The following is a 26,657-nucleotide window of genomic DNA, read 5'->3' as shown; positions in this document are numbered from 1 at the left end:
CCTTCAACATGTCATCAATGACGACGAACACCTCGCTATGGCCATCCCCACACCTCCACTACTCGCCTTTAAACAGCCACCCAACCTCAAACAGACCATCGTTCGCAGCAAATTACCCAGCTTTCAAGAGAACAGCGTACACGACACCACACAACCCTGCCGCGGTAACCTCTGCAAGACATGCCAGATCATCGACACAGATACCACCATCACACGAGAGGACACCACCCACCAGGTGCATGGTTCATACTCCTGTGACTCGGCCAACGTTGTCTACCTCATACGTTGCAGGAAAGGATGCCCCGGAGCATGGTACATTGGCGAGACCATGCAGACACTGCGACAACGGATGAACGGACACCGCGCAACAATCGCCAAACAGGAGGGTTCCCTCCCAGTCGGGGAACACTTCAGCAGTCAAGGACATTCAGCCACCGACCTTCGGGTAAGCGTACTCCAAGGCGGCCTTCGAGACACACGACAACGCAAAATCGTCGAGCAGAAATTGATAGCCAAGTTCCGCACCCATGAGGACGGCCTCAACCGGGATCTTGGGTTCATGTCACGCTACACGTTACCCCACCAGCGAACAAATGTTATCTGTTTTTAATATAACGGGTCAGTTGCTGTCTTTTCTATGTTTCTACCTCTCTATCTCTGTTTTTTTTTTGTTTGTTGTTTTTTTTGGTGATTTGTATATTCTGAGACCTGGCAGGTAACACCTGTCTGTCTGCACACTGATTGCCTTGGCAACGGGCAGTTGAAAAAACTGTCTGTTATCACCAGCATTGTTCTGTGAATTATAAATGCGACTTCATTTCGAGGACTTCATTTCCGCATCGTTCACCTGAGGAAGGAGGTAGCCTCCGAAAGCTTGTGAATTTAAAATAAAATTGCTGGACTATAACTTGGTGTTGTAAAATTGTTTACAATCCTTTAAGATGCTCCTTAATATCTACCTCTTTGATAAAGTGTCAATTTTTGTCGGGTAACACTCCTGCGAAGCGCCTTGGAACGTTTTACTATGTTAAAGCTACTATATAAATGCAAGCTGTTGTTATTCTTGAGGTATGGTTCCACAGGCATTGCATCCTCAGGTATCTTGTTTAGGTGGCCATTCTGAATATCTAGATGTAAACATTCAGTTGGCAGACTATTTGACTATGGAGGTTTCAGAGCTGCCCCATCTCACATTCACACACATGCAAATCAAAACTGAAGAAGTAGGGAGTGTGCAGGAGGAAAGTGTACAGGCAGGAAGTAATTGGGTGACCACCAGGCAGAGTAAGAAGAGCAGGCAGGCAGTGCAGGGGTCCCCTGTGGCCGTCCCCCTCTCAAACAAATATACCGCTTTGGATATTGTTGAGGGGGATGACTTATCAGGGGAAGGCAGCAGCAGCCAACTTCCTGGCACCAGGGGTAGCTCTGCTGCACAGGCTGGGAGGAAAAAGAGTGGAAGAGCTATAGTGGTAGGGGATTCTATCGTAAGGGGAACAGACAGGCGTTTCTGTGGCCGTAAACGTGACTCCAGGATGGTTTGTTGCCTCCCTGGTGCCAGGGTCATGGATGTCACTGAGCGGCTACAGGGCATTCTCAAGGGGGAGGGTGAGCAGGCAGAGGTCGTGGTCCACATTGGGACCAACGACATAGGTAGGAAGGGAGATGAGGTCCTGCATCAAGAATTTAGGGAGCGAGGCAGCAGATTAAAGAGCAGGACCTCAAAGGTTGTAATCTCTGGATTACTCCCAGTGCCACGGGCTAGTGAGTATAGAAATAGGAGGATAGAACAGATGAATGCGTGGCTAAAGAGTTGGTGCAGGAGGGAGGGTTTCAGTTTCCTGGATCACTGGGCCTGCTTTTGGGGAAGGTGGGACTTGTACAAGTCGGACGGGTTGCACCTGAACCAGAGCGGGACAAATATCCTTGCGGGGAGGTTTGCTAGCACTGTTGGGGGGGGTTTAAACTAACTTGGCAGGGGGATGGGATACAGAGTGGAGCTACAATAGGGGGTGATATAGAGAAAAAAACAAGTCAGCTTGGAAGACAGGGCAAATATGTGAGGGCAAGGCTGGATGGCATCTATTTTAATGCAAGGAGTCTTGCGAATAAGGTGGATGAACTGAAGGTGTTGATAAACACATGGGAGTATGATATTGTTGCTGTCACAGAGACATGGTTGAGGGAGGGGCAAGACTGGCAGCTCAATATTCCGGGGTACAGAATCTTCAGGCGAGACAGAGGGGGAGGTATAAGAGGAGGGGGGGTCGCAATATTAATTAAAGAATCAATTACTGCCATAAGGAGGGATGATATATTAGCAGGTTCCTCTAATGAGGCCATATGGGTGGAGCTTGAAAACAAAAAGGGGGCAAGCACTTTGATGGGAGTGTACTATAGGCCTCCAAACAGTCAGGGGGAGATAGAGGAACAGATATGTAGGCAAATCTCAGAAAATTGTGCAAATAATAGGGTAATAATAGTGGGGGATTTCAACTTCCCCAATATTAACTGGGATACTCAGAGTGTAAAAGGCTTAGAGGGTACAAAATTCTTAACGTGCATCCAGGAGAGCTTTTTGAGCCAGCATGTAGAAAGTCCGACAAGAGAGGGGGCAGTACTGGACCTAATTCTAGGGAATGTGGCCGGCCAAGTGGAAGAAGTGCTAGTAGGTGAGCACTTTGGTGACAGTGACCATAATTCGGTGAGATTTAAGGTGGTCATGGAAAAGGACAGGGAGGGGCCAGAAATAAAGGTTCTAAATTGGGGGAAGGCAGATTTTAATAGGATCTGGCCAAAATGGACTGGGATCAGCTGCTTGTAGGAAAATCCACATCGGAGCAATGGGAGTCTTTCAGAAGGGAGATTGAGACCATACAATGGCAACATGTTCCCGTAAAGGTCAAGGGTGGTTCCAAGAACTCCAGGGAACCTTGGATGTCAGGGGATATACGAGAATGGATTAGGAAAAAAAGGAGGGCTTTTGGCAGATACAAAAGGCTAAAGACGGAGGAAGCCCTAGAGGAGTACAAAAAGTGCAGGGGGATACTTAAAAAAGAAATTAGGAGATCAAGGAGGGGCCATGAAATAACACTGGCGAGCAAAATAAAGGAAAATCCTAAGATGTTTTATAAGTATATTAAGGGTAAGAGGATGACTAGGGAAAAAATAGGGCCCATTAGGGACAAAAATGGCAATCTGTGTGTGGAGCCGGCAGATGTAGGAGGGGTTCTAAATGAATTTTTTGCATCTGTTTTCACTATGGAGAAGGACGATGTAGACATAGAAATACGGCAGGAGGACTGTGATATACTCGAACATATTAACATCGAGCGGGAGGAGGTATTGGCGGTTTTAGCAGGCCTAAAAATGGATAAATCCCCAGGCCCGGACGAAATGTATCCCAGGCTACTGTGTGAGGCAAAGGAGGAGATTGCGGGGGCTCTGACACATATATTCAGAACCTCTCTGGCCACAGGGGATGTGCCAGAGGACTGGAGAACCACTAATGTAGTACCATTATTCAAGAAGGGGAGTAGGGAAAAAACGGGGAACTACAGGCCAGTGAGCCTAACATCAGTGGTAGGAAAATTATTGGAAAAAATTCTGAAGGACAAAATTAGTCTCCACTTGGAGAAGCAAGGATTAATCAGGGATAGTCAACATGGCTTTGTCAAGGGAAGATCATGTCTGACTAATTTGATTGAATTTTTTGAGGGGGTGACTAGGCGTGTGGATGAGGGTAACGCAGTGGATGTGGTATACATGGATTTCAGTAAGGCCTTCGATAAAGTCCCCCACAGGAGACTGGTCAAGAAGGTACGAGCCCATGGAATCCAGGGTGCCTTGGCACTTTGGATACAAAACTGGCTTAGTGGCAGAAGGCAGAGGGTGATGGTCGAAGGTTGTTTTTGTGACTGGAAGCCTGTGGCCAGTGGGGTACCACAGGGATCGGTGCTGGGTCCCTTGCTGTTTGTGGTCTACATTAATGACTTGGATATGAATGTAAAAGGTATGATCAGTAAGTTCGCTGATGATACAAAGATTGGTAGGGTGGTAAATAGCGAGGAGGATAGCCTCAGTCTGCAGGACGATATAGATGGGTTGGTCAGATGGGCGGAACAGTGGCAAATGGAATTTAACCCGGAAAAGTGCGAGGTGATGCACTTTGGAGGGACTAACAAGGCAAGGGAATACACAATGAATGGGAGGACCCTAGGCAAGACAGAGGGTCAGAGGGATCTTGGTGTGCAAGTTCACAGATCCCTGAAGGCGGCGGAACAGGTAGATAAGGTGGTAAAGAAGGCATATGGGATACTTGCCTTTATTAGCCGAGGCATAGAATATAAGAGCAAGGAAGTTATGATGGAGCTGTATAAAACACTGGTTAGGCCACAGCTGGAGTACTGTGTGCAGTTCTGGTCGCCACACTACAGGAAGGATGTGATCGCTTTGGAGAGGGTGCAGAGGAGATTCACCAGGATGTTACCAGGGCTGGAGCGCTTCAGCTATGAAGAGAGACTGGGAAGATTGGGTTTGTTTTCCTTGGAGCAGAGGAGGCTGAGGGGGGACATGATTGAGGTGTACAAAATTATGAGGGGCACAGATAGGATGGATACTAAGGAGCTTTTTCCCTTCGTTGAGGGTTCTATAACAAGGGGACATAGATTCAAGGTAAAAGGCGGGAGGTTTAGAGGGGATTTGAGAAAGAACTTTTTCACCCAGAGGGTGGTTGGAGTCTGGAACTCACTGCCTGAAAGGGTTGTGGAGGCAGGAACCCTCACAACATTCAAGAAGCATTTGGATGAGCACTTGAAATGCCATAGCATACAAGGCTACGGACCAAATGCTGGAATATGGGATTAGAGTAGACAGGGCTGATGGCCGGCGCGGACACGATGGGCCGAAGGGCCTCTATCCATGCTGTATAACTCTATGACTCTATGACTAAAACTATGAATCAGATATTAAATGCTCATGAAAACAATCAATCCTGAATCTACCAATAAAACAAAGTGAGCCCATCAAATCACTCAAAATATTTCTCTGCATTTTTCCCTCAGTAACTGAAATTTTTAATGTCCAAAATTAGGTTTGCATTATAAAATATTAAAAACTACGGGCATGATTCTCCGCAGGGGTGCTGCGCTCATTTTAACGTAACTAGGATTGACCAGCCATGGGGGCGGGGGGTAATTTTAACACCTAAGAACGGGTGGGCAGTGAAAATAGTGGCTATTTGGAGCGGGACCGCATCCCGGCTCCAGCGCACCCACTTCTGGGTTTGACCCAGGCGCGTTAGGATGCGAGTGCACAACAGACACCCGGAAGTCCTCCCCTCACTTAAAGCCGGAAGGCCGACACGTAAAGGGGTAATGGACCTCATTGAAATAGTTGAGGCACTTAATTTATTGTGTATTACAAATGTAAAACAACTTAACCATACCTGTTCAGGTGTCCTATCGCTTCTGATTCATGCCAGGTGAAAGCAGGCAGGATGGGCTGGATCTATGAGGTGAGTGACTTTATCGCACTGCTTCTGGGCCAGGAGAAGCAGGAGTGCTTCATCCAGGCCCAACAAGCTCACCTGCCGCAACATGACCCAACGATCGGCCACCCCCCCCCCAATACTGGGTTCCCCAATCTTGTGATGCTGGACCTCCCCAAACTTGTGATGCTCACCCCCTCCCCGGGTCTTCCGATGCTGGACCCACCTCATGTCATCCACATCCCCCGACCTCTTTATCCCCCCTCCCCACTCCGATTTCTTCCAGGCCCCACGATCTCTCTCTCACTCACGCCCCCCTCTCTCTGATTCGTGGCTCCTTTCCCTTCCAACTGGCAGCCAGAACTGGCAGCCAACCTGTCAATCTGGCTGCCTGCGGCATAGGAAAAGCACAAATATTACCTTCAATTTGCAATCGCAAGTTGCGACGCACTCATTTGGCTTTCGGATTGCTCAAGCGAATATCTAGACGGGCTGGGTTCCCGGCTCCCAGCTAAAATCATGCCCGTTTTCTGCTGTTCTTCCACCGAAGTTACGGCGGACAAGCAGGAAAACACCTGTAGAAATTCACCCCCTAAATATTTCACAATAGCATGACTAACCTTAACTATAAAGTTGATGTTACTTCTTTGACTACCTTCATTAAAGTTTTTACCTGAAATCCTCAGCCTCTCTCAACACCCTGTGCTTGAACTCGATACTTTTGCCCAGAACTGTGACTCTGTCAGCTGAAGTCAGACCTTGCAGTCTGAGCATATGCAGTGTACACAATTCCCAGGATGTATGAGTAGCATTTTGTCAGCACAACTGAAAAAATGTTTGTCTTCGGTTTATAATAGTGTCATCTTGGTTGTTTTTTAGAATGATTTGAAGAAAAGCTAGAGGGCAAGTTTCAAAAGCTTTATTCGGGTAAAATTTATGTTGAGTGTTTTTTTTAACATAGATACTGTCTGTGAGAGGGAGAAAGAAGGACAGAAACAAACAGACTTCAAATATGACAGAACAGCACTGACCGTACACCTGTGGCAGATTTCGTTTATGTTCAAATACTATTATTTCCTTTTTAGTGGCGGAGATAAATTGTGCCTCGGTTTATAACAGTATTTCAGCTTGTGTGTTTTGAAAATTATTTAAATACAAAGTGGGTTGTAAATTTGGGGAGGTTTTGACTAAACTTTTCAATAATGTTATTAAGTTCATTTAGTTTTACTTCAGAAAGCATGTCAAACTGGGAGTCCAACTGAAGAGGAGCCCAATGGTCAGTTATACTATATGTTTGTGGGGCCGGGAGAAGCCCCTTCGGATTCCACAAAACCACCTGCGGCCACTGCCGCTTCGGGATTTAATCTTCCAAGATGTGACTCCCCCCCCCCCCCCCCAGGAATCTACCTTCTTCTGGTCCGGAGACCGGCTGGATTGGCCTATCCTGCGGTGGTCCAGAGCAGACGGTCTGCCCTGGGGGCTTCTTTTCTGCCCGAAACCTGCCAGCTCAATACTAATGAATCCCAACCCTCAAAATGGACCCGGGCTCAAACAGGTCCATCGGGGTGGCCGCTCGCAGTCTGCACCGTGGGAAAATCTACCCCAGAGAGTGGAATCTCTATATTTATTTTTTTACCTAAGAAAAGCAATATTCTTCCAGGCACGAATCAAAACCAATTAATACAATGTTTACAGAGATCTATAAAAACTTATCAATCTACCAGAATCGCGCCCCGCCACACCCCGCCGTCAGGACGAATGCCCTTCCTCTCTCTCGCTGATCATTAACCTCAGGAATCTACCAGTGAGCCAAATCCCACATGCCTCTCCACAGAGCTGCTCAAACACACTCCTCCACCACAGCTGCCAAACTTCAGGTCCCCACCACAGTACTAACAAATCCCAGGGCCTCTCCTGATTGCTGCTAAATCCCAAACACCTAACAATAAATTGCATATCAGTTTGCTGTGTATACTCAGCTTTAAAAAGGTGAGGCATAAAAATGAAATACATAGAGAAAGGAATATCTATTAAACACTAAAATTCATATGTGGGTAATTACATTCTATTCCAAAATGCACTGAAAACGCCTACCTCATCTGAACTCATGGTGAATTGGAGGATATGCTGTTTTATAATCATAGGGGTATTACTCCACGTATACTCGTTGTGTCAGCTGTCCGTCAAAAACACCGAACAAGGGAGGGGGAGGCACAATGAGAAAATCCATGATCAAAGTGTCCACATTTACTTGCAGTGCCTGTTATGCCTGTAGGTGACGCTGTGATAAGAGTTTCCTATGTTAATGTTCTCTTTTAGATCTAACGTTATGGCGCTCCTCGGTGCAGATCTAATCAAGTGTTATCTTTGAGTGGAACAGGTCTAGTAAGCCCAAAAGAGTCAGGAACAGCAAAATCTATTTCAAGTATTTTTTTTTAAGCTCCGAGGATTTATTAAAAAAACTTTATTGTTTTTAAACCAAAAATTTTGGCCAACTCACTACGACTCTTAGCGCCCCTTGCTGACGCAATCACAGAGCTCCTGCTGAGAATCACCATCAATAATTCCCTCCTGCAAGCCCAAAACATTTCATTCATTGATTCCCTTGCTACCCTCCATTATTTTGCCCATCCACTGTACTTGATTTCATTAGTCTGTACAAGAATCACCTGCCCCACTCAGCTCCCAGCGCCCCTCAATGATCATTGCAACAGCAGTATATTCTCAGGCACCATTAAATCAGCTTCCCACCTTCTGATGGCTTGTAATCAGGGCCCTCTTCCCCCACTCAATGATTTGAACTAACCACACAGAGAATCTTGAGTCACCGCCATGTGCCTCCCCCTCCCCTGTTCAGTGTTTTTGACGGACAGCTGACACAATGTGCGATATGTGGAGTAATAACCCTATGATTATAAAATAGCATATCCTCCAATTCACCATGAGCAACTGCAGGGGAGTCCTATTATATATAAATTTATATATTTTTCTAGATTAATAATTCTACAATAAATATATAAACGTAAAAGGAATAACATAATCCTCCGAACCACAGCATAGTGTCACACCATACCCCACTAAAGAGTGGTTCTACCAGTTGCAGACACAAGCTTCACAGCAACTGCTCGATTTTCTGCACCTCAATCACAGTAAACATCCAACCCTGGATATATTAGCGATGGTTCTAACATACATCCTGCAGGTTCAGCCTTCCAGCAGCTATCGTTTCAAGTCTAAGGGGTTGATTGTAACTTTTAGGCAACCAACCAGCGGCTGGTTGGCCGGTCACCCGTAACCGCATCAAAAATGTGGCCACAATTTTGGGGCACCACCTTCGTTAACATCGGGCCGGCGAACTGCGGGGTGACAAAGGGGCATGAAGCTGCCGAATTGATGGCTCCCAATATCGGGCCGCCAGCAAGGTAAGTGCAGGGGAGTGGGTGATTTCCAAAATCGTGCGGGTTCTACAACAGGCAGGCCTCACTTGGCCGTTCACCTCCTCCCTTCCCACCATCCAGGGCCCCAAACACTCCTACTTGGTGAAACAGCGATTTACTTGGGCCCCCTCTAAAATTGATAACGGTGATATTGTAAATGAAAATACGGAAATTGCGGATATGTTAAACAATTACTTTGCGTCAGTATTTACAATAGAAGAAGAGCATAGCATGACGGATACCCAAAGGAAACTAAATTTGAATCAGTGACGGGGACTCACCATAATTAACATAAGCAAATTTACAGTCATGACGAAAATAATGGCACTAAAGAGTGACAAATTCCCAGGACCAGATGGTTCCATCCCACTGTTTTAAAGGAAGTGGAGGAGAACATTGCAGATACCCTAACTATAATCTTCCAAAGTTCTCTCGATTCAGGAACCATTCCTTTAGGTTGGAAAATTGAACATGTCACTCCACTATTTAAGAAAGATGAGAGGGAAACCTGAGAAATACAGCCCAGTTAGCCTAACATCTGTTGTCAGGAAATTACAACAGTCTATAATTAAGGATAGAGTCACTGAACACCTTGAAAATTTTCAGTTGATCAGAGAGAGCCAACCCGGATTGATAAAGGGTAGGTCATGCCTCACAAACCTGATTGAAATTTTGAAGAGGTGACTAAAGTAGTGGGCAGGAGAATGTCTATGCATGTTGTTTGTATGGACTTCCAGAAGGCATGTGATAAAGTCTGTCCGAACACACTGTTGCTAAACTTGAAGCTCATGGAATTGAGGGCAAATTATTGACCTGTTTAGGAAATTGGCAGAGCAGCAGGAGACAGAGAATAGGGTTAGTGGTAAAATACGCAGATTGGCAGGATGTGACTAGTGGTGTCCCACAGGGATCTGTATTGGGGCCTCAACTATTCACTGTATTTATTAATAACTTAGATGACGGGATAGAGAACCACATATCCAAGTTTGCCGAAGATACAAAGATGGGCAGCATTGTAAGTAGTATAGATGAAGGCATAACATTACAGAGATATTAATAGATGAAGTTAATGCGCAAAACTGTGGCAAATGGATTTCAATCCAGGCAAGTGAGAGGTCTTCCATTTTGGACCTAAAAAGGATAGATCAGAGTACTTTCTAAATGGTGAAAAGCTCGAAACAGTGGAAGTCCAAAGAGACTTGGGGTCCATGTACCTGGATCATTGATATATCATGGACTGGTACAGAAAATAATCAAAAAGGCTAATGGAATGCTGGCCTTTATATCAAGAGGACTAGAATACAATGGGGTAGAAGTTATGCCACAGCTATACAAAGTCCTGCTTAGACCACACCTGGAATACTGTGTTCAGTTCTGGGCACCACACCTGAGGAAGGATATATTGGCCTTGGGGGGAGTGCAGTGTTGATTTACTGGAATGATACCTGGACTCCAAGGAGAGATTATACAAACTAGGATTGTATTCCCTAGCATTTAGAAGATTAAGGGGTGATTTGATGGAAGTTTTCAAGGTATTAAGGGGAACTGGTAGGGTAGATGGGGAGAAACTATTTCCGTTGGTTGGGGAGTCTAAGACTAGGGGGCATAGCCTAAAAATTAGAACTTTCAATCGTGAAGTTAGGAAATACTTCTACCCGCAAAGGGTGATAGAAGTTTGGAACTCTCTTCTGCAAACAGCAGTTGATGCAACCTGACATGTTAATTTTAAATTTGAGATTGATAGATTTTTGTTAACCAAAGGTATTAAGGGATATGGCGCTAAGGTGGGTATATGGAGTTAAGTCACAGATCAGCCATGATCTCATTGAATGGCGGAACAGGCTCGAGGGGCGAAATGGTCTACTCCTGTTCCTATGTTCCTACTTGTACTTCTTTCAATTTAGTACACTGTACTTGCTTGTACGATGCAGTTTGCTCTACATTTAGGAGTCCCTGTCATTCCGGTCCCTTGCCATTTTAATTTCCCGTCTCACTCCACTCTGACCTCTCTGTCCTCGGCCTCCGACACTGTTCCAAAGAAGCTCAACAGAAGCCCAAGGAACAACAACTCATCTTTCGATGAGGAACTTTACAACCTTCTAAACTCAACATTGATTTCAATAACTTCAGATCATAACCATTTCTTTGGACAGCAGGTGCTGGTAATGGTTCTGCTGTTGCCATTGACAGCTCCTCGAGACCCATCTTTTGTTTCTTTACTTGTCCCATTCCCTTGCCTTGCACCATCATTCCTTTAGTCATTCAATCACTTCTGCCCTCCACCCTATCACACAACGTTAACTTTGTTTCTTTCCCCACAGATGCTGCCTAACTTGCTAAGTAGTTCCAGCATTTTCTGTTTTTATTTTGTATTATACAGGCGATCCGATCCGCCAGTTTACCGTCCAAGCACAGAAAATGAAAACGACCCCAATATTATTTTTGTTTATAAACCGTCTTTATATAACGTCTTTCATGCGAACAAATATTTCTATAAAATCGTCCTTTTTTTACCTGCAGTTTACCTTTTGGCTCTTTTTTTCTATTTTTCGTTTAATTCTCTTGTTCTTTAATAGCGAATAACAGGGATGCCCATTTCTGCACCCGCTACCTTGTTCATTTCTCCCCGCCGGGAGACCTCCTTCACCCTTTGGCTAACTGGTGCCAGTGGACGCGAGTATTTATGTATATATAAATATTTATAAAAAGAGGGCGTTCGCCAATACACACTGACATGTGATTTTGGCGGAACGTGGACTTCATGGGTCGTCTTGGACTCTGCCCCCACCACAGCTCCAAACTGTGCAAGGACTCGCACCCTGGGACATGTGCACGGGGGACGGGCGACTCTCGGTGAGGAGGTGACGTGTCTGAAGTTCCCATCCTCCCGGGTGTACAACTTCTGAACTTAGTTTCGTGCATTCCGCTGGGTGCGAACAGTGCGGTGCAACCTCTTAACGTTATATATTTAACTGGGCTCCGGCATTTCTCCCGCGCCAGTTACAAGGAGACGGGTCGTTTGCAGAGTCTCACTGAGCAATGGGGATGCAACGTTCAGCGCTGAATTTGTTGCTCTTGGTTGGGGCGGTTGTGCTGAAGCTGCCCGGGGTCGGAGGGAATTTGGACGAAGAGGCAAAGCAGATGAAGGAGCTGAACCCGCCGATCGAGCAGAGCGCCGAGGTGTTCGCCGTGTGTCAGCTGGTGCCGAGCTCGGACCTCGCCGCTGACCTGCCCGCTATAAGCGGCTACGTCCTCTTCAAGGAAACGTGCCCCATAAGCAAACTCGAGGCGTTTTTCTACCTGGTCGGGTTCCCGCTCGACTTCAATCAGTTCTCCCGCGCTATCCACGTCCACCGGTTCGGAGACCTAAGCGGCGGCTGCCTCTCGACCGGACCGCACTTCAACCCCCTGAACGTGAACCACCCTCAGCACCCCGGGGACTTCAACAATTTCCAGGTCAAGAGCGGGAGGATTGTTCAGTATGTGCGGGACCTGAAGGCCACTCTGTACGGAACGCACTCGATCCTCGGCCGCGGGGTGGTCGTACACGAGAAGGAGGATGACCTGGGACTCGGCGGGAACGAGGGAAGTATCCTGCATGGAAATGCTGGGAGAAGGCTGGCGTGCTGCACGATTGCAATTAGCAATGGCAATCTTTGGAAGAAAATGGTACACGATATGTGAAGATCTGCATGACCGTGCCACCGGATTGCCAATTTGTCTTGTTCTGTTCCCCCCCCCCCGCATTGAATTAGATTGTCTTTTGATCTGATTAACTAATCTCACAAACTGACCTATAGATTTTGGTGTTATGAACTGACAACTGCATTTATAGCCAGTTGAATGCAATAATTTATTCTGGCAAAACCAAAATATTTTTCCTGTTTGTGCAGCACAAAAATGCATTAATAGTTCCAATGTGCGTTTACCAATTTATACAACACATTCCCCTGCATTTCTTTAAAGCAGCAACTACTTTAATGATAAGGGATAGTTTTGCAAATGTACACTTTCAGCGTGGAGCCTTTTCTGGCAAGAGTGCATATCAAAATTCGGGCATAATTTTCCATCTATGAATGCACCTAAATTTATGATCTATACTCTGTGTGTGAAGCACTGCAGCAGGAGTGAACATTTTTTAAATGACCAGAGATATTGGCTGTATAGTTCTATTTTAAAGCTGTCGTATTCCATTCGGTGCCTTATTTAAAACCAAATTACATTCAGAATCAAATGCCTTTTGATGGCATGATTATGCACCATGCCAGAGGTGGTGAGATACAGGTCTGAGTTTGGCCATATCTTGCAATGTGGCACAGATTGAATGGTAGTCACTTGCCACAGGAAGGGAGGGGAAAATCAAAGGTCAATCAGCTCAAGATTAGCTTTGGGAAAGGGCGAGGAACAAATCATCTGCCTGACCTCTGAGCAATGGGAACGAAGTGGGGGACGAAAAAGGAGGAAAAATTTAAATTAAGAAATATGTAAGTTTACCTACTAAAAATTATGTTGATTACATAATCAATATGGCAGACTTTGGACATTTTGTGCCCTGAACTATATCTTTAATGTGCATCTTATTTTTAAAAACTAACTGCTGACAATCATTCTGTGTCACTACTTTGTGGCTATTTTGCATTGGGAATTTTATCAGAGATAACGGTATAATTCTAAACTTTTAATGTAAACAAATGACTCTGCACCTTAAAAGCCACTGTCAGTAAAAATACGCTCTTGTTGTTGCTGCAAATGGTTACATATTTCTAATAGTCAAAATACTTTTCTATTTCAAGAATATCTGTTACAATGTTGGTGTTTCTGTTAAATGTTGCAATTGCAGAGCTTTGTGCAGTACTTCTTTAAAGTTTAGGGAACATCCAACACTGCTGTAGGAAATACAATCGTGATTAAAATTAAGAGTAAAAATCTGTTTTCTTTCTGGGTTTTATGATTCTCACCTTGTAACCTGAAATGCATGATTGCCAAAATTAATAAAGTTTCTTAAAATTGTTTCCATGTCTTAATATCTGTGGATAACATCTCAACAACTGTTTTTCATTTAAATGCTAAATATAATTACAATATTGCATTACAACTGTACTGTATAAAGTACATCAACATGCTCAAGAATAAGTTATGTGTAAGGGTAAGTATTACCTCTTAGAGCCCACAACCTTCATATTATTTGCAATTTTTTTTTAAAAATGCTTTAATTACTCAATAATCGTCATTCCAGAAGATTCTTTGGTGTTACTGAACCGGATGTGTTCCACTGAATTTGAACAAGATGTTCTTTGGACAGTTGCCCAGTCAGTACCATGGAGTGCTACTTGCTTTTGTTGTTCATGGTCCCCATGATAGCTCATATTGTAAATTGATCCCTCTCCCCTGGTACTGTTCCTCTCCCTTTCAAATCTGCTGTCATCACCCCCCTCATAAAACCCCTTTACCTCTCTGTCCATGCAAACTACCGCCCCATCACCAACCTCCCTTTCCTCTCCAAAGTCCTTGAATGTGTTGTTGACTTCCAAATCCGTGTACATCTTTCCTGCAACTCCATGTTTGAAACTCTCCGATCAGTTTTCCGCCCCTGCCCCAGCACTGAAACGGTCCTCATCAAAGTCAAAAATTTCCTCTGTGACTGGTGCACTATCCCGCATCGTTCTCAACCTGTCTGCAGCCTTTGACACTGTCGACCATACCATCCTCCTCCAACACCTCTCCTCCATTGTCCAGCTGAGTAGGACTGCCCTCGCCTGGTTCCATTCTTGTCTATCCAGTCGTAGCCAGAGAATCTCCTGAAATGGCTTCTCTTCCCACTCCCGCACCATTACCACTGGAGTCCCCCATGGATCTGTCCATGGCCCCCTCCTATTACTCATCTACATGCTGCCCATCGGCAACATCTAAAAACACAATGTCAGGTTCCACATGTGACTACACCCAGCTCTACCTCACCACCACCTGTCTCGGCTCCTGCACTCCCTATGATATGACACGCAGCTTGTCCAATTGGATGAGCAGAAATTTCCTCCAATTAAATATTGGGAAGACCGAAGCCATTGTCTTTCGTCCTTGCCACAAACTCCGTTCCCGAGCCAGCAACTCCATCCCTGTCCCTGGCCACTGTCTGAAGCTGAACCATACTGTTCCCCCACCTCTGCGTCCTATTTGACCCTGAGCTGAGTTTCCGACCCCCTCATCAAGACCACCTACATCCACCCCAGTAACATCGCCCATCACTGCCCCTACCTCAGCCCATCTGCTGCTGAAACCCTAATCCATGCTTTTGCTCCCTCCAAACTTGACTATTCCAAACTTCTCCTGGCCTGCCTCCCATCTTCCACCTTCCATAAACTTGAGCTCATCCAAAACTCTGCTGCCCATATCCTAGTTCACACAAATGGCATGATTTTAACCACGAAAAATGTGTGGGTTGTGTAATAAAAATTTTTAAAATCTAAAACCCGCCCCAAGCCCGCCCATTCCCAGTTTGAACGGAGGCTCTCAGTAGGTGGGTCAGTCAGTGAAAGCTTTCAAGAAGGCTGTGGGCCTCCATTTTAACAGATTTTTTGTTTTTAACCCCTGGGGGCAGGGATTCCCGGGCCTTCTTCACACCATGTGAGAGGAGGCGAGAAGGCCTGAAACAACAGGTAAGTGCCTTTATAACACAGCCTCTGGGCCCAGATGAGCTTGAGTGCTTCCCCAGGCCCAACAAACGTGCTTGCAGTGACTCCCCCATGATATCTGACCCGCCCCTCACGATCTACAACCACTCCCCAACAATCTATGACCCCACCAATCTCTGACACAGCCCCCCCCCCCCCCCACGACCTACAACCCCCTCACAATAACTGACCCTGCACGATCTCCAACGCCCGCGATGACCGCCGATCCCGACCCCCCAGATGACGGAGCCCCCCAGATGACCCGTGAACCCCCCGTTCGCTCCCAACCCCGCCCCCCCCCAATCTAAGGATTACCTGCTCGCATCCTCTTCCTCTTCTCCCGTCCGACTGAGGCCAGCCTGTCAAAATCATAACGACGTCCAGGAAACCCATACTTTCCGGTTTCCTGTCAGGAATTCCACCCCACCCCATCCCCTTCCTGGCTCCCTGATAAAATCTCTGCTGCCCATATGCTAACTAGCACCAAGTCTTGTTCACCCATCACCCCTGTACTTGCTGACCTACATTGGCACCTGGTCCAACAACACCTCGAATTTAAAATTCTCATCTTTGTGTTCAAATGCCTCCATGGCCTCGCCCCTCTCTATCTCTGTACCTCCACCAGCTCTATAACCCTCCGAGAACTCTGCGTTCCTCCAATCTGGCCATTGTGCACTCCAATTTCCTTCACCCCACCATTGGTGCCTTTAGCTGTCTAGGCCCTAAGCTCTGTAATTGTTTCCCTCTCCGCCTCTTTACCTCTCTCTCCTCCTTTAAGATGCTCCTTAATATCTACCTCTTTGACAAAGTGTCAATTTTTGTCAGGTAACACTCCTGTGAAGCGCCTTGGAACGTTTTACTATGTTAAAGCTACTATATAAATGCAAGCTGTTGTTATTCTTGAGGTATGGTTCCACAGGCATTGCATCCTCAGGTATCTTGTTTAGGTGGCCATTCTGAATATCTAGATGTAAACATTCAGTTCGCAGACTATTTGACTATGGAGGTTTCAGAGCTGCCCCATCTCACATTCACACACATGCAAATCAAAACTGAAGAAGTAGGGAGTGTGCAGACCAGAAATGGGGAAAGTGGCTAGAAAACTATGAATCAGATATTAAATGCTCATGAAAACAATCAATCCTGAATCTACCAATAAAACAAAGTGAGCCCATCAAATCACTCAAAATATTTCTCTGCATTTTTTCCTCAGTAACTGAAATTTTTAATGTCCAAAATTAGGTTTGCATTATAAAATATTAAAAACTATGGGCATGATTCTCCGCAGGGGTGCTGCGCTCATTTTAACGTAACTAGGATTGAAGAGCCATGGGGGGCGCGGGGGTAATTTTTCCCTGAAGAACAGGTGGGCAGTGAAAATTGTGGATATTTGGAGCGGGACCGCATCCCGGCTCCAACGCACCCACTTCTGGGTTTGACCCAGGCGCGTTAGGATGCAAGTGCACAACAGACACCCGGAAGTCCTGCCCTCACTTAAAGCCGGAAAGCAGACACTTAAAGGGGTAATGTACCTCATTGAAATAGTTGAGGCACTTAATTTATCATGTATTACAAATGTAAAACAAATTAACCATACCTGTTCAGGTGTCCTATCGCTTCTGATTCATGCCAGGTGAAAGCAGGCAGGATGGGCTGGATCTATGAGGTGAGTGACTTTATCGCACTGCTTCTGGGCCAGGAGAAGCAGGAGTGCTTCATCCAGGCCCAACAAGCTCACCTGCCGCAACATGACCCAACGATCGGCCACCAGCCCCCCCAATACTGGGTTCCCCAATCTTGTGATGCTGGACCCCCCAAACTTGTGATGCTCACCCCCTCCCCGGGTCTTCCGATGCTGGACCCACCTCATGTCATCCACATCCCCCGACCTCTTTATCCCCCCTCCCCACTCCGATTTCTTCCAGGCCCAACGATCTTTCTCTCACTCACGCCCCCCTCTCTCTGATTCGTGGCTCCTTTCCCTTCCAACTGGCAGCCAGAACTGGCAGCCAACCTGTCAATCTGGCTGCCTGCGACATAGGAAACCCAGAAGCACAAATATTACCTTCAATTGAGTTGCGATCGCAAGTTGCGACGCACTCATTTGGCTTTCGGATTGCTCAAGCGAATATCTAGACGGGCTGGGTTCCCGGCTCCCAGCTAAAATCATGCCCGTTTTCTGCTGTTCTTCCACCAAAGTTATGGCGGACAAGCAGGAAAACACCTGTAGAAATTCACCCCCTAAATATTTCACAATAGCATGACTAACCTTAACTATACAGTTGATGTTACTTCTTTGACTACCTTCATTAAAGTTTTTACCTGAAATCCTCAGCCTCTCTCAACACCCTGTGCTTGAACTCGATACTTTTGCCCAGAACTGTGACTCTGTCAGCTGAAGTCAGACCTTGCAATCTGAGCATATGTAGTGTACACAATTCCCAGGATGTATGAGTAGCATTTTGTCAGCACAACTGAAAAAATGTTTGTCTTCGGTTTATAATAGTGTCATCTTGGTTGATTTTTAGAATGATTTGAAGAAAAGCTAGAGGGCAAGTTTCAAAAGCTTTATTCGGGTAAAATTTATGTTGAGTGCTTTTTTTTTTAACAGAGATACTGTCTGTGAGGGGGAGAAAGAAGGACAGAAACAAACAGACTTCAAATATGACAGAACAGCACTGACCACACACCTGTGGCAGATTTTGTTAATGTTCAAATGCCATTATTTATTTTTCAGTGGCGGAGATAAATTGTGCCTCGGTTTATAACAGTATTTCAGCTTGTGTGTTTTGAAAATTATTTAAATACAAAGTGGGTTGTAAATTTGGGGAGGTTTTGACTAAACTTTTAAATAAAATTATTAAGTTCATTTAGTTTTACTTCAGAAAGCATGTCAAACTGGGAGTCCAACTGAAGAGGAGCCCAAAGGTCAGTTATACTATATGTTTGTGGGGCCGGGAGAAGCCCCTTCGGATTCCACAAAATCACCTGCGGCCACTGCCGCTTCGGGATTTAACCTTCCAAGATGTGACTCCCCCCCCCCCCACGAATCTACCTTCTTCTGGTCCGGAGACCGGCTGAATTGGCCTGTCCTGCGGTGGTCCAGAGCAGACGGTCTGCCCTGGGGGCTTCTTTTCTGCCCGAAACCTGCCAGCTCAATACTAATGAATCCCAACCCTCAAAATGGACCCGGGCTCAAACAGGTCCATCGGGGTGGCCGCTCGCAGTCTGCACCGTGGGAAAATCTACCCCAGAGAGTGGAATCTCTATATTTATTTTTTTTACCTAAGAAAAGCAATATTCTTCCAGGCACGAATTAAAACCAATTAATACAATGTTTACAGAGATCTATAAAAACTTATCAATCTACCAGAATCGCGCCCCGTCACACCCCGCCGTCAGGACGAATGCCCTTCCTCTCTCTCGCTGATCATTAACCTCAGGAATCTACCAGTGAGCCAAATCCCACATGCCTCTCCACAGAGCTGCTCAAACACACTCCTCCACCATAGCTGCCAAACTCCAGGTCCCCACCACAGTACTAACAAATCCCAGGGCCTCTCCTGATTGCTGCTAAATCCCAAACACCTAACAATAAATTGCATATCAGTTTGCTGTGTATACTCAGCTTTAAAAAGGTGAGGCATAAAAACGAAATACATAGAGAAAGGAATATCTATTAAACACTAAAATTCATATGTGGGTAACTACATTCTATTCCAAAATGCACTGAAAACGCCTACCTCATCTGAACTCATGGTGAATTGGAGGATATGCTGTTTTATAATCATAGGGGTATTACTCCACGTATACTCGTTGTGTCAGCTGTCCGTCAAAAACACCGAACAGGGGAGGGGGAGGCACAATGAGAAAATCCATGATCAAAGTGTCCACATTTACTTGCAGTGCCTGTTATGCCTGTAGGTGACGCTGTGATAAGAGTTTCCTATGTTAATGTTCTCTTTTAGATCTAACGTTATGGCGCTCCTCGGTGTAGATCTAATCAAGTGTTATCTTTGAGTGGAACAGGTCTAGTAAGCCCAAAGGAGTCAGGAACAGCAAAATCTATTTCAAGTATTAATTTTTTAAGCTCGGGGGATTTATTAAAAAAACGTTATTGTTTTTAAACTAAAAATTTTAACCAACTCACTACGACTCTTAGCGCCCCTTGCTGACGCAATCATTGAGCTCCTGCTGAGAATCACCCTCAATAATTCCCCCCTGCAAGCCCAAAACATTTCATTCATTGATTCCCTTGCTGCCCTCCATTATTTTGCCCATCCACTGTGCTTGATTTCATTAGTCTGTACAAGAATCACCTGCCCCACTCAGCTTCCCAGCGCCCCTCAATGATCATTGCAACAGCAGTATATTCTCAGGCACCATTAAATCAGCTTCCCACCTTCTGGTGGCTTGTAATCAGGGCCCTCTTCCCCCACTCAATGATTTGAACTAACCACACAGAGAATCTTGAGTCACCGCCATGTGCCTCCCCCTCCCCTGTTCGGTGTTTTTGACGGACAGCTGACACAATGTGCGATATGTGGAGTAATAACCCTATGATTATAAAACAGCATATTCTCCAATTCACCATGAGCAACTGCAGGGGAGTCCTATTATGTATAAATTTATATCTTTTTCTAGATTAATAATTCTACAATAAATATATAAAAATATATATAAACATAAAAGGAATAACATAATCCTCCGAACCACAGCATAGTGTCACACCATACCCCACTAAAGAGTGGTTCTACCAGTTGCTGACACAAGCTTCACAGCAACTGCTCGATTCTCTGCACCTCAATCACAGTAAACATCCAACCCTGGATATATTAGCGATGGTTCTAACATACATCCTGCAGGTTCAGCCTTCCAGCAGCTATCGTTTCAAGTCTCAGGGGTTGATTTTAACTTTTAGGCAGCCAACCAGCGGCTGGCTGGCCGGTCACCCGTAACCGCATCAAAAATGTGGCCACAATTTTGGGGCACCACCTTCGGTAACATCGGGCCGGCGAACTGCGGGGTGACAAAGGGGCATGAACCTGCCGAATTGATGGCTCCCAATATCGGGCCGCCAGCAAGGTAAGTGCAGGGGAGTGGGTGATTTCCAAAATCGTGCGGGTACTACAAGAGGCAGGCCTCACTTGGTCTTTCACCTCTTCCCTTCCCACCATCCATGGCCCCAAACACACCTACTTGGTGAAACAGCGATTTACTTGGGCCCCTTAAAAATTGATAACGGTGATATTGTAAATGAAAATACGGAAATTGCGGATAAGTTAAACAATTACTTTGCGTCAGTATTTACAATAGAAGAAGAGCATTGCATGATGGATACCCCAAGGAAACTAAATTTGCATCAGGGACGGGGACTCACCATAATTAACATAAGCAAATTTACAGTCATGACGAAAATAATGGCACTAAAGAGTGACAAATTCCCAGGACCAGATGGTTTCCATCCCACTGTTTTAAAGGAAGTAGAGGAGAACATTGCAGATACCCTAACTATAATCTTCCAAAGTTCTCTCGATTCAGGAACCATTCCTTTAGGTTGGAAAATTGAACATGTCACTCCACTATTTAAGAAAGATGAGAGGGAAACCTGAGAAATACAGCCCAGTTAGCCTAACATCTGTTGTCAGGAAATTACAACAGTCTATAATTAAGGATAGAGTGACTGAACACCTTGAAAATGTTCAGCTGATCAGAGAGAGCCAACCTGGATTGATAAAGGGTAGGTCATGCCTCACAAACCTGATTGAAATTTTGAAGAGGTGACTAAAGTAGTGGACAGGAGAATGTCTATGCATGTTGTTTATATGGACTTCGAGAAGGCATGTGATAAAGTCTGTCCGAACACACTGTTGATAAACTTGAAGCTCATGGAATTGAGGGCAAATTATTGACCTGTTTAGGAAATTGGCAGAGCAGCAGAAGACAGAGAATAGGGATTGTGGTAAAATACGCAAATTGGCAGGATGTGACTAGTGGTGTCCCACAGGGATCTGTATTGGGGCCTCAACTATTCACTGTATTTATTAATAACTTAGATGACGGGATAGAGAACCACATATCCAAGTTTACCGATAACACAAAGATCGGCTGCATTGTAAGTAGTATGGATGGAGGCATAAAATTACAGAGATATTAATAGATTAAGTTAATGCGCAAAACTGTGGCAAATGGATTTCAATCCAGGCAAGTGAGAGGTCATCCATTTTGGACCCAAAAAAGGATAGATCAGACTACTTTCTAAATGGTGAAAAGCTCGATACAGTGGAAGTCCAAAGAGACTTGGGGTCCATGTACCTGGATCATTGATATATCATGGACTGGTACAGAAAATAATCAAAAAGGCTAATGGAATGCTGGCCTTTATATCAAGAGGACTAGAATACAATGGGGTAGAAGTTATGCCACAGCTATACAAAGTCCTGCTTAGACCACACCTGGAATACTGTATTCAGTTCTGGGCACCACACCTGAGGAAGGATATATTGGCCTTGGGGGGAGTGCAGTGTTGATTTACTGGAATGATACCTGGACTCCAAGGAGAGATTATACAAACTAGGATTGTATTCCCTAGCATTTAGAAGATTAAGGGGTGATTTGATGGAAGTTTTCAAGGTATTAAGGGGAACTGGTAGGGTAGATGGGGAGAAACTATTTCCGTTGGTTGGGGAGTCTAAGACTAGGGGGCATAGCCTAAAAATTAGAACTTTCAGTCGTGAAGTTAGAAAATACTTCTACCCACAAAGGGTGATAGAAGTTTGGAACTCTCTTCTGCAAACAGCAGTTGATGCAACCTGAAATGTTAATTTTAAATTTGAGATTGATAGATTTTTGTTAACCAAAGGTATTAAGGGATATGGCGCTAAGGTGGGTATATGGAGTTAAGTCACAGATTAGCCATGATCTCATTGAATGGCGGAACAGGCTCGAGGGGCTAAATGGTCTACTCCTGTTCCTATGTTCCTACTTGTACTTCTTTCAATTTAGTGCACTGTACTTGCTTGTACGATGCAGTTTGCTCTACATTTAGGAGTCCCTGACATTCCGGTCCCTTGCCATTTTAATTTCCTGTCTCACTCCACTATGACCTCTCTGTCCTCGGCCTCCTACACTGTTCCAAAGAAGCTCAACAGAAGCTCAAGGAACAACAACTCATCTTTCGATGAGGAACTTTACAACCTTCTAAACTCAACATTGATTTCAATAACTTCAGATCATAACCATTTCTTTGGACAGCAGGTGCTGGTAATGGTTCTGCTGTTGCCATTGACAGCTCCTCGAGACCCATCTTTTGGTTTCTTTACTTGTTCCATTCCCTTGCCTTGCACCATCATTCCTTTAGTCATTCAATCACTTCTGCCCTCCACCCTATCACACAACGTTAACTTTGTTTCTTTCCCCACAGATGCTGCCTAATTTGCTAAGTAGTTCCAGCGTTTTCTGTTTTCATTTTGTATTATACAGGCGATCCGATCCGCCAGTTTACCGTCCAAGCACAGAAGATGAAAACGACCCCAATATTATTTTTGTTTATAAACCGTCTTTATATAAGGTATATAACTTCTTTCATAAGAACAAATATTTCTATAAAATCGTCCTTTTTTTACCTGCAGTTTACCTTTTGGTTCTTTTTTTCTATTTTACGTTTAATTCTCTTGTTCTTTAATAGCGAATAACAGGGATACCCAATTCTGCACCCGCTACCTTGTTCATTGCTCCCCGCCGGGAGACCTCCTTCACCCTTTGGCTAACTGGTGCCAGTGGACGCGAGTATTTATGTATATATAAATATTTATAAAAAGAGGGCGTTCGCCAATACACACTGACATGTGATTTTGGCGGAACGTGGACTTCATGGGTCGTCTTGGACTCTGCCCCCACCACAGCTCCAAACTGTGCAAGGACTCGCACCCTGGGACATGTGCACGGGGGACGGGCGACTCTCGGTGAGGAGGTGACGTGTCTGAAGTTCCCATCCTCCCGGGTGTACAACTTCTGAACTTAGTTTCGTGCATTCCGCTGGGTGCGAACAGTGCGGTGCAACCTCTTAACGTTATATATTTAACTGGGCTCCGGCATTTCTCCCGCGCCAGTTACAAGGAGACGGGTCGTTTGCAGAGTCTCACTGAGCAATGGGGATGCAACGTTCAGCGCTGAATTTGTTGCTCTTGGTTGGGGCGGTTGTGCTGAAGCTGCCCGGGGTCGGAGGGAATTTGGACGAAGAGGCAAAGCAGATGAAGGAGCTGAACCCGCCGATCGAGCAGAGCGCCGAGGTGTTCGCCGTGTGTCAGCTGGTGCCGAGCTCGGACCTCGCCGCTGACCTGCCCGCTATAAGCGGCTACGTCCTCTTCAAGGAAACGTGCCCCATAAGCAAACTCGAGGCGTTTTTCTACCTGGTCGGGTTCCCGCTCGACTTCAATCAGCCCTCCCGCGCTATCCACGTCCACCGGTTCGGAGACCTAAGCGGCGGCTGCCTCTCGACCGGACCGCACTTCAACCCCCTGAACGTGAACCACCCTCAGCACCCCGGGGACTTCAACAATTTCCAGGTCAAGAGCGGGAGGATTGTTCAGTATGTGCGGGACCTGAAGGCCACTCTGTACGGAACGCACTCGATCCTCGGCCGCGGGGTGGTCGTACACGAGAAGGAGGATGACCTGGGACTCGGCGGGAACGAGGGAAGTATCCTGCATGGAAATGCTGGGAGAAGGCTGGCGTGCTGCACGATTGCAATTAGCAATGGCAATCTTTGGAAGAAAATGGTACACGATATGTGAAGATCTGCATGACCGTGCCACCGGATTGCCAATTTGTCTTGTTCTGTTCCCCCCCCCCCCCCGCATTGAATTAGATTGTCTTTTGATCTGATTAACTAATCTCACAAACTGACCTATAGATTTTGGTGTTATGAACTGACAACTGCATTTATAGCCAGTTGAATGCAATAATTTATTCTGGCAAAACCAAAATATTTTTCCTGTTTGTGCAGCACAAAAATGCATTAATAGTTCCAATGTGCGTTTACCAATTTATACAACACATTCCCCTGCATTTCTTTAAAGCAGCAACTACTTTAATGATAAGGGATAGTTTTGCAAATGTACACTTTCAGCGTGGAGCCTTTTCTGGCAAGAGTGCATATCAAAATTCGGGCATAATTTTCCATCTATGAATGCACCTAAATTTATGATCTATACTCTGTGTGTGAAGCACTGCAGCAGGAGTGAACATTTTTTAAATGACCAGAGATATTGGCTGTATAGTTCTATTTTAAAGCTGTCGTATTCCATTCGGTGCCTTATTTAAAACCAAATTACATTCAGAATCAAATGCCTTTTGATGGCATGATTATGCACCATGCCAGAGGTGGTGAGATACAGGTCTGAGTTTGGCCATATCTTGCAATGTGGCACAGATTGAATGGTAGTCACTTGCCACAGGAAGGGAGGGGAAAATCAAAGGTCAATCAGCTCAAGATTAGCTTTGGGAAAGGGCGAGGAACAAATCATCTGCCTGACCTCTGAGCAATGGGAACGAAGTGGGGGACGAAAAAGGAGGAAAAATTTAAATTAAGAAATATGTAAGTTTACCTACTAAAAATTATGTTGATTACATAATCAATATGGCAGACTTCGGACATTTTGTGCCCTGAACTATATCTTTAATGTGCATCTTATTTTTAAAAACTAACTGCTGACAATCATTCTGTGTCACTACTTTGTGGCTATTTTGCATTGGGAATTTTATCAGAGATAACGGTATAATTCTAAACTTTTAATGTAAACAAATGACTCTGCACCTTAAAAGCCACTGTCAGTAAAAATACGCTCTTGTTGTTGCTGCAAATGGTTACATATTTCTAATAGTCAAAATACTTTTCTATTTCAAGAATATCTGTTACAATGTTGGTGTTTCTGTTAAATGTTGCAATTGCAGAGCTTTGTGCAGTACTTCTTTAAAGTTTAGGGAACATCCAACACTGCTGTAGGAAATACAATCGTGATTAAAATTAAGAGTAAAAATCTGTTTTCTTTCTGGGTTTTATGATTCTCACCTTGTAACCTGAAATGCATGATTGCCAAAATTAATAAAGTTTCTTAAAATTGTTTCCATGTCTTAATATCTGTGGATAACATCTCAACAACTGTTTTTCATTTAAATGCTAAATATAATTACAATATTGCATTACAACTGTACTGTATAAAGTACATCAACATGCTCAAGAATAAGTTATGTGTAAGGGTAAGTATTACCTCTTAGAGCCCACAACCTTCATATTATTTGCAATTTTAAAAAAAAAATGCTTTAATTGCTCAATAATCGTCATTCCAGAAGATTCTTTGGTGTTACTGAACCGGATGTGTTCCACTGAATTTGAACAAGATGTTCTTTGGACAGTTGCCCAGTCAGTACCATGGAGTGCTACTTGCTTTTGTTGTTCATGGTCCCCATGATAGCTCATATTGTAAATTGATCCCTCTCCCCTGGTACTGTTCCTCTCCCTTTCAAATCTGCTGTCATCACCCCCCTCATAAAACCCCTTTACCTCTCTGTCCATGCAAACTACCGCCCCATCACCAACCTCCCTTTCCTCTCCAAAGTCCTTGAATGTGTTGTTGACTTCCAAATCCGTGTACATCTTTCCTGCAACTCCATGTTTGAAACTCTCCGATCAGTTTTCCGCCCCTGCCCCAGCACTGAAACGGTCCTCATCAAAGTCAAAAATTTCCTCTGTGACTGGTGCACTATCCCGCATCGTTCTCAACCTGTCTGCAGCCTTTGACACTGTCGACCATACCATCCTCCTCCAACACCTCTCCTCCATTGTCCAGCTGAGTAGGACTGCCCTCGCCTGGTTCCATTCTTGTCTATCCAGTCGTAGCCAGAGAATCTCCTGAAATGGCTTCTCTTCCCACTCCCGCACCATTACCACTGGAGTCCCCCATGGATCTGTCCATGGCCCCCTCCTATTACTCATCTACATGCTGCCCATCGGCAACATCTAAAAACACAATGTCAGGTTCCACATGTGACTACACCCAGCTCTAC

The 26,657-nt window shown here is 45.0% G+C and overlaps 2 protein-coding genes across 2 annotated transcripts; both read left to right on the top strand.

The window, feature by feature from the left end:
- Window positions 1–11,564: 11,564 nt before the first annotated feature.
- LOC137336485 (extracellular superoxide dismutase [Cu-Zn]-like) lies at window positions 11,565–13,901 on the top strand. The gene has a single exon (XM_068001667.1). It carries the CDS (start codon window positions 11,962–11,964, stop codon window positions 12,604–12,606), a length of 645 nt encoding a protein of 214 aa, XP_067857768.1. The 5' UTR covers window positions 11,565–11,961; the 3' UTR covers window positions 12,607–13,901.
- A 6,746-nt stretch (window positions 13,902–20,647) lies between these two features.
- Window positions 20,648–25,683, top strand: LOC137336327 (extracellular superoxide dismutase [Cu-Zn]-like). The gene is made up of 2 exons (XM_068001658.1): window positions 20,648–20,675; window positions 23,278–25,683. The coding sequence occupies exon 2, from the start codon at window positions 23,741–23,743 to the stop codon at window positions 24,383–24,385; it is 645 nt and encodes a 214-aa protein (XP_067857759.1). The 5' UTR covers window positions 20,648–20,675; window positions 23,278–23,740; the 3' UTR covers window positions 24,386–25,683.
- The last annotated feature ends 974 nt before the right edge of the window (window positions 25,684–26,657 follow it).

This window comes from Heptranchias perlo, chromosome 1 (genome assembly GCF_035084215.1).
Source record: "Heptranchias perlo isolate sHepPer1 chromosome 1, sHepPer1.hap1, whole genome shotgun sequence".
Classification (NCBI taxonomy): Eukaryota; Metazoa; Chordata; class Chondrichthyes; order Hexanchiformes; family Hexanchidae; genus Heptranchias; species Heptranchias perlo.
Note: the sequence above shows the minus strand (reverse complement) of the source record. Positions and strands in the feature narration are given on the sequence as shown.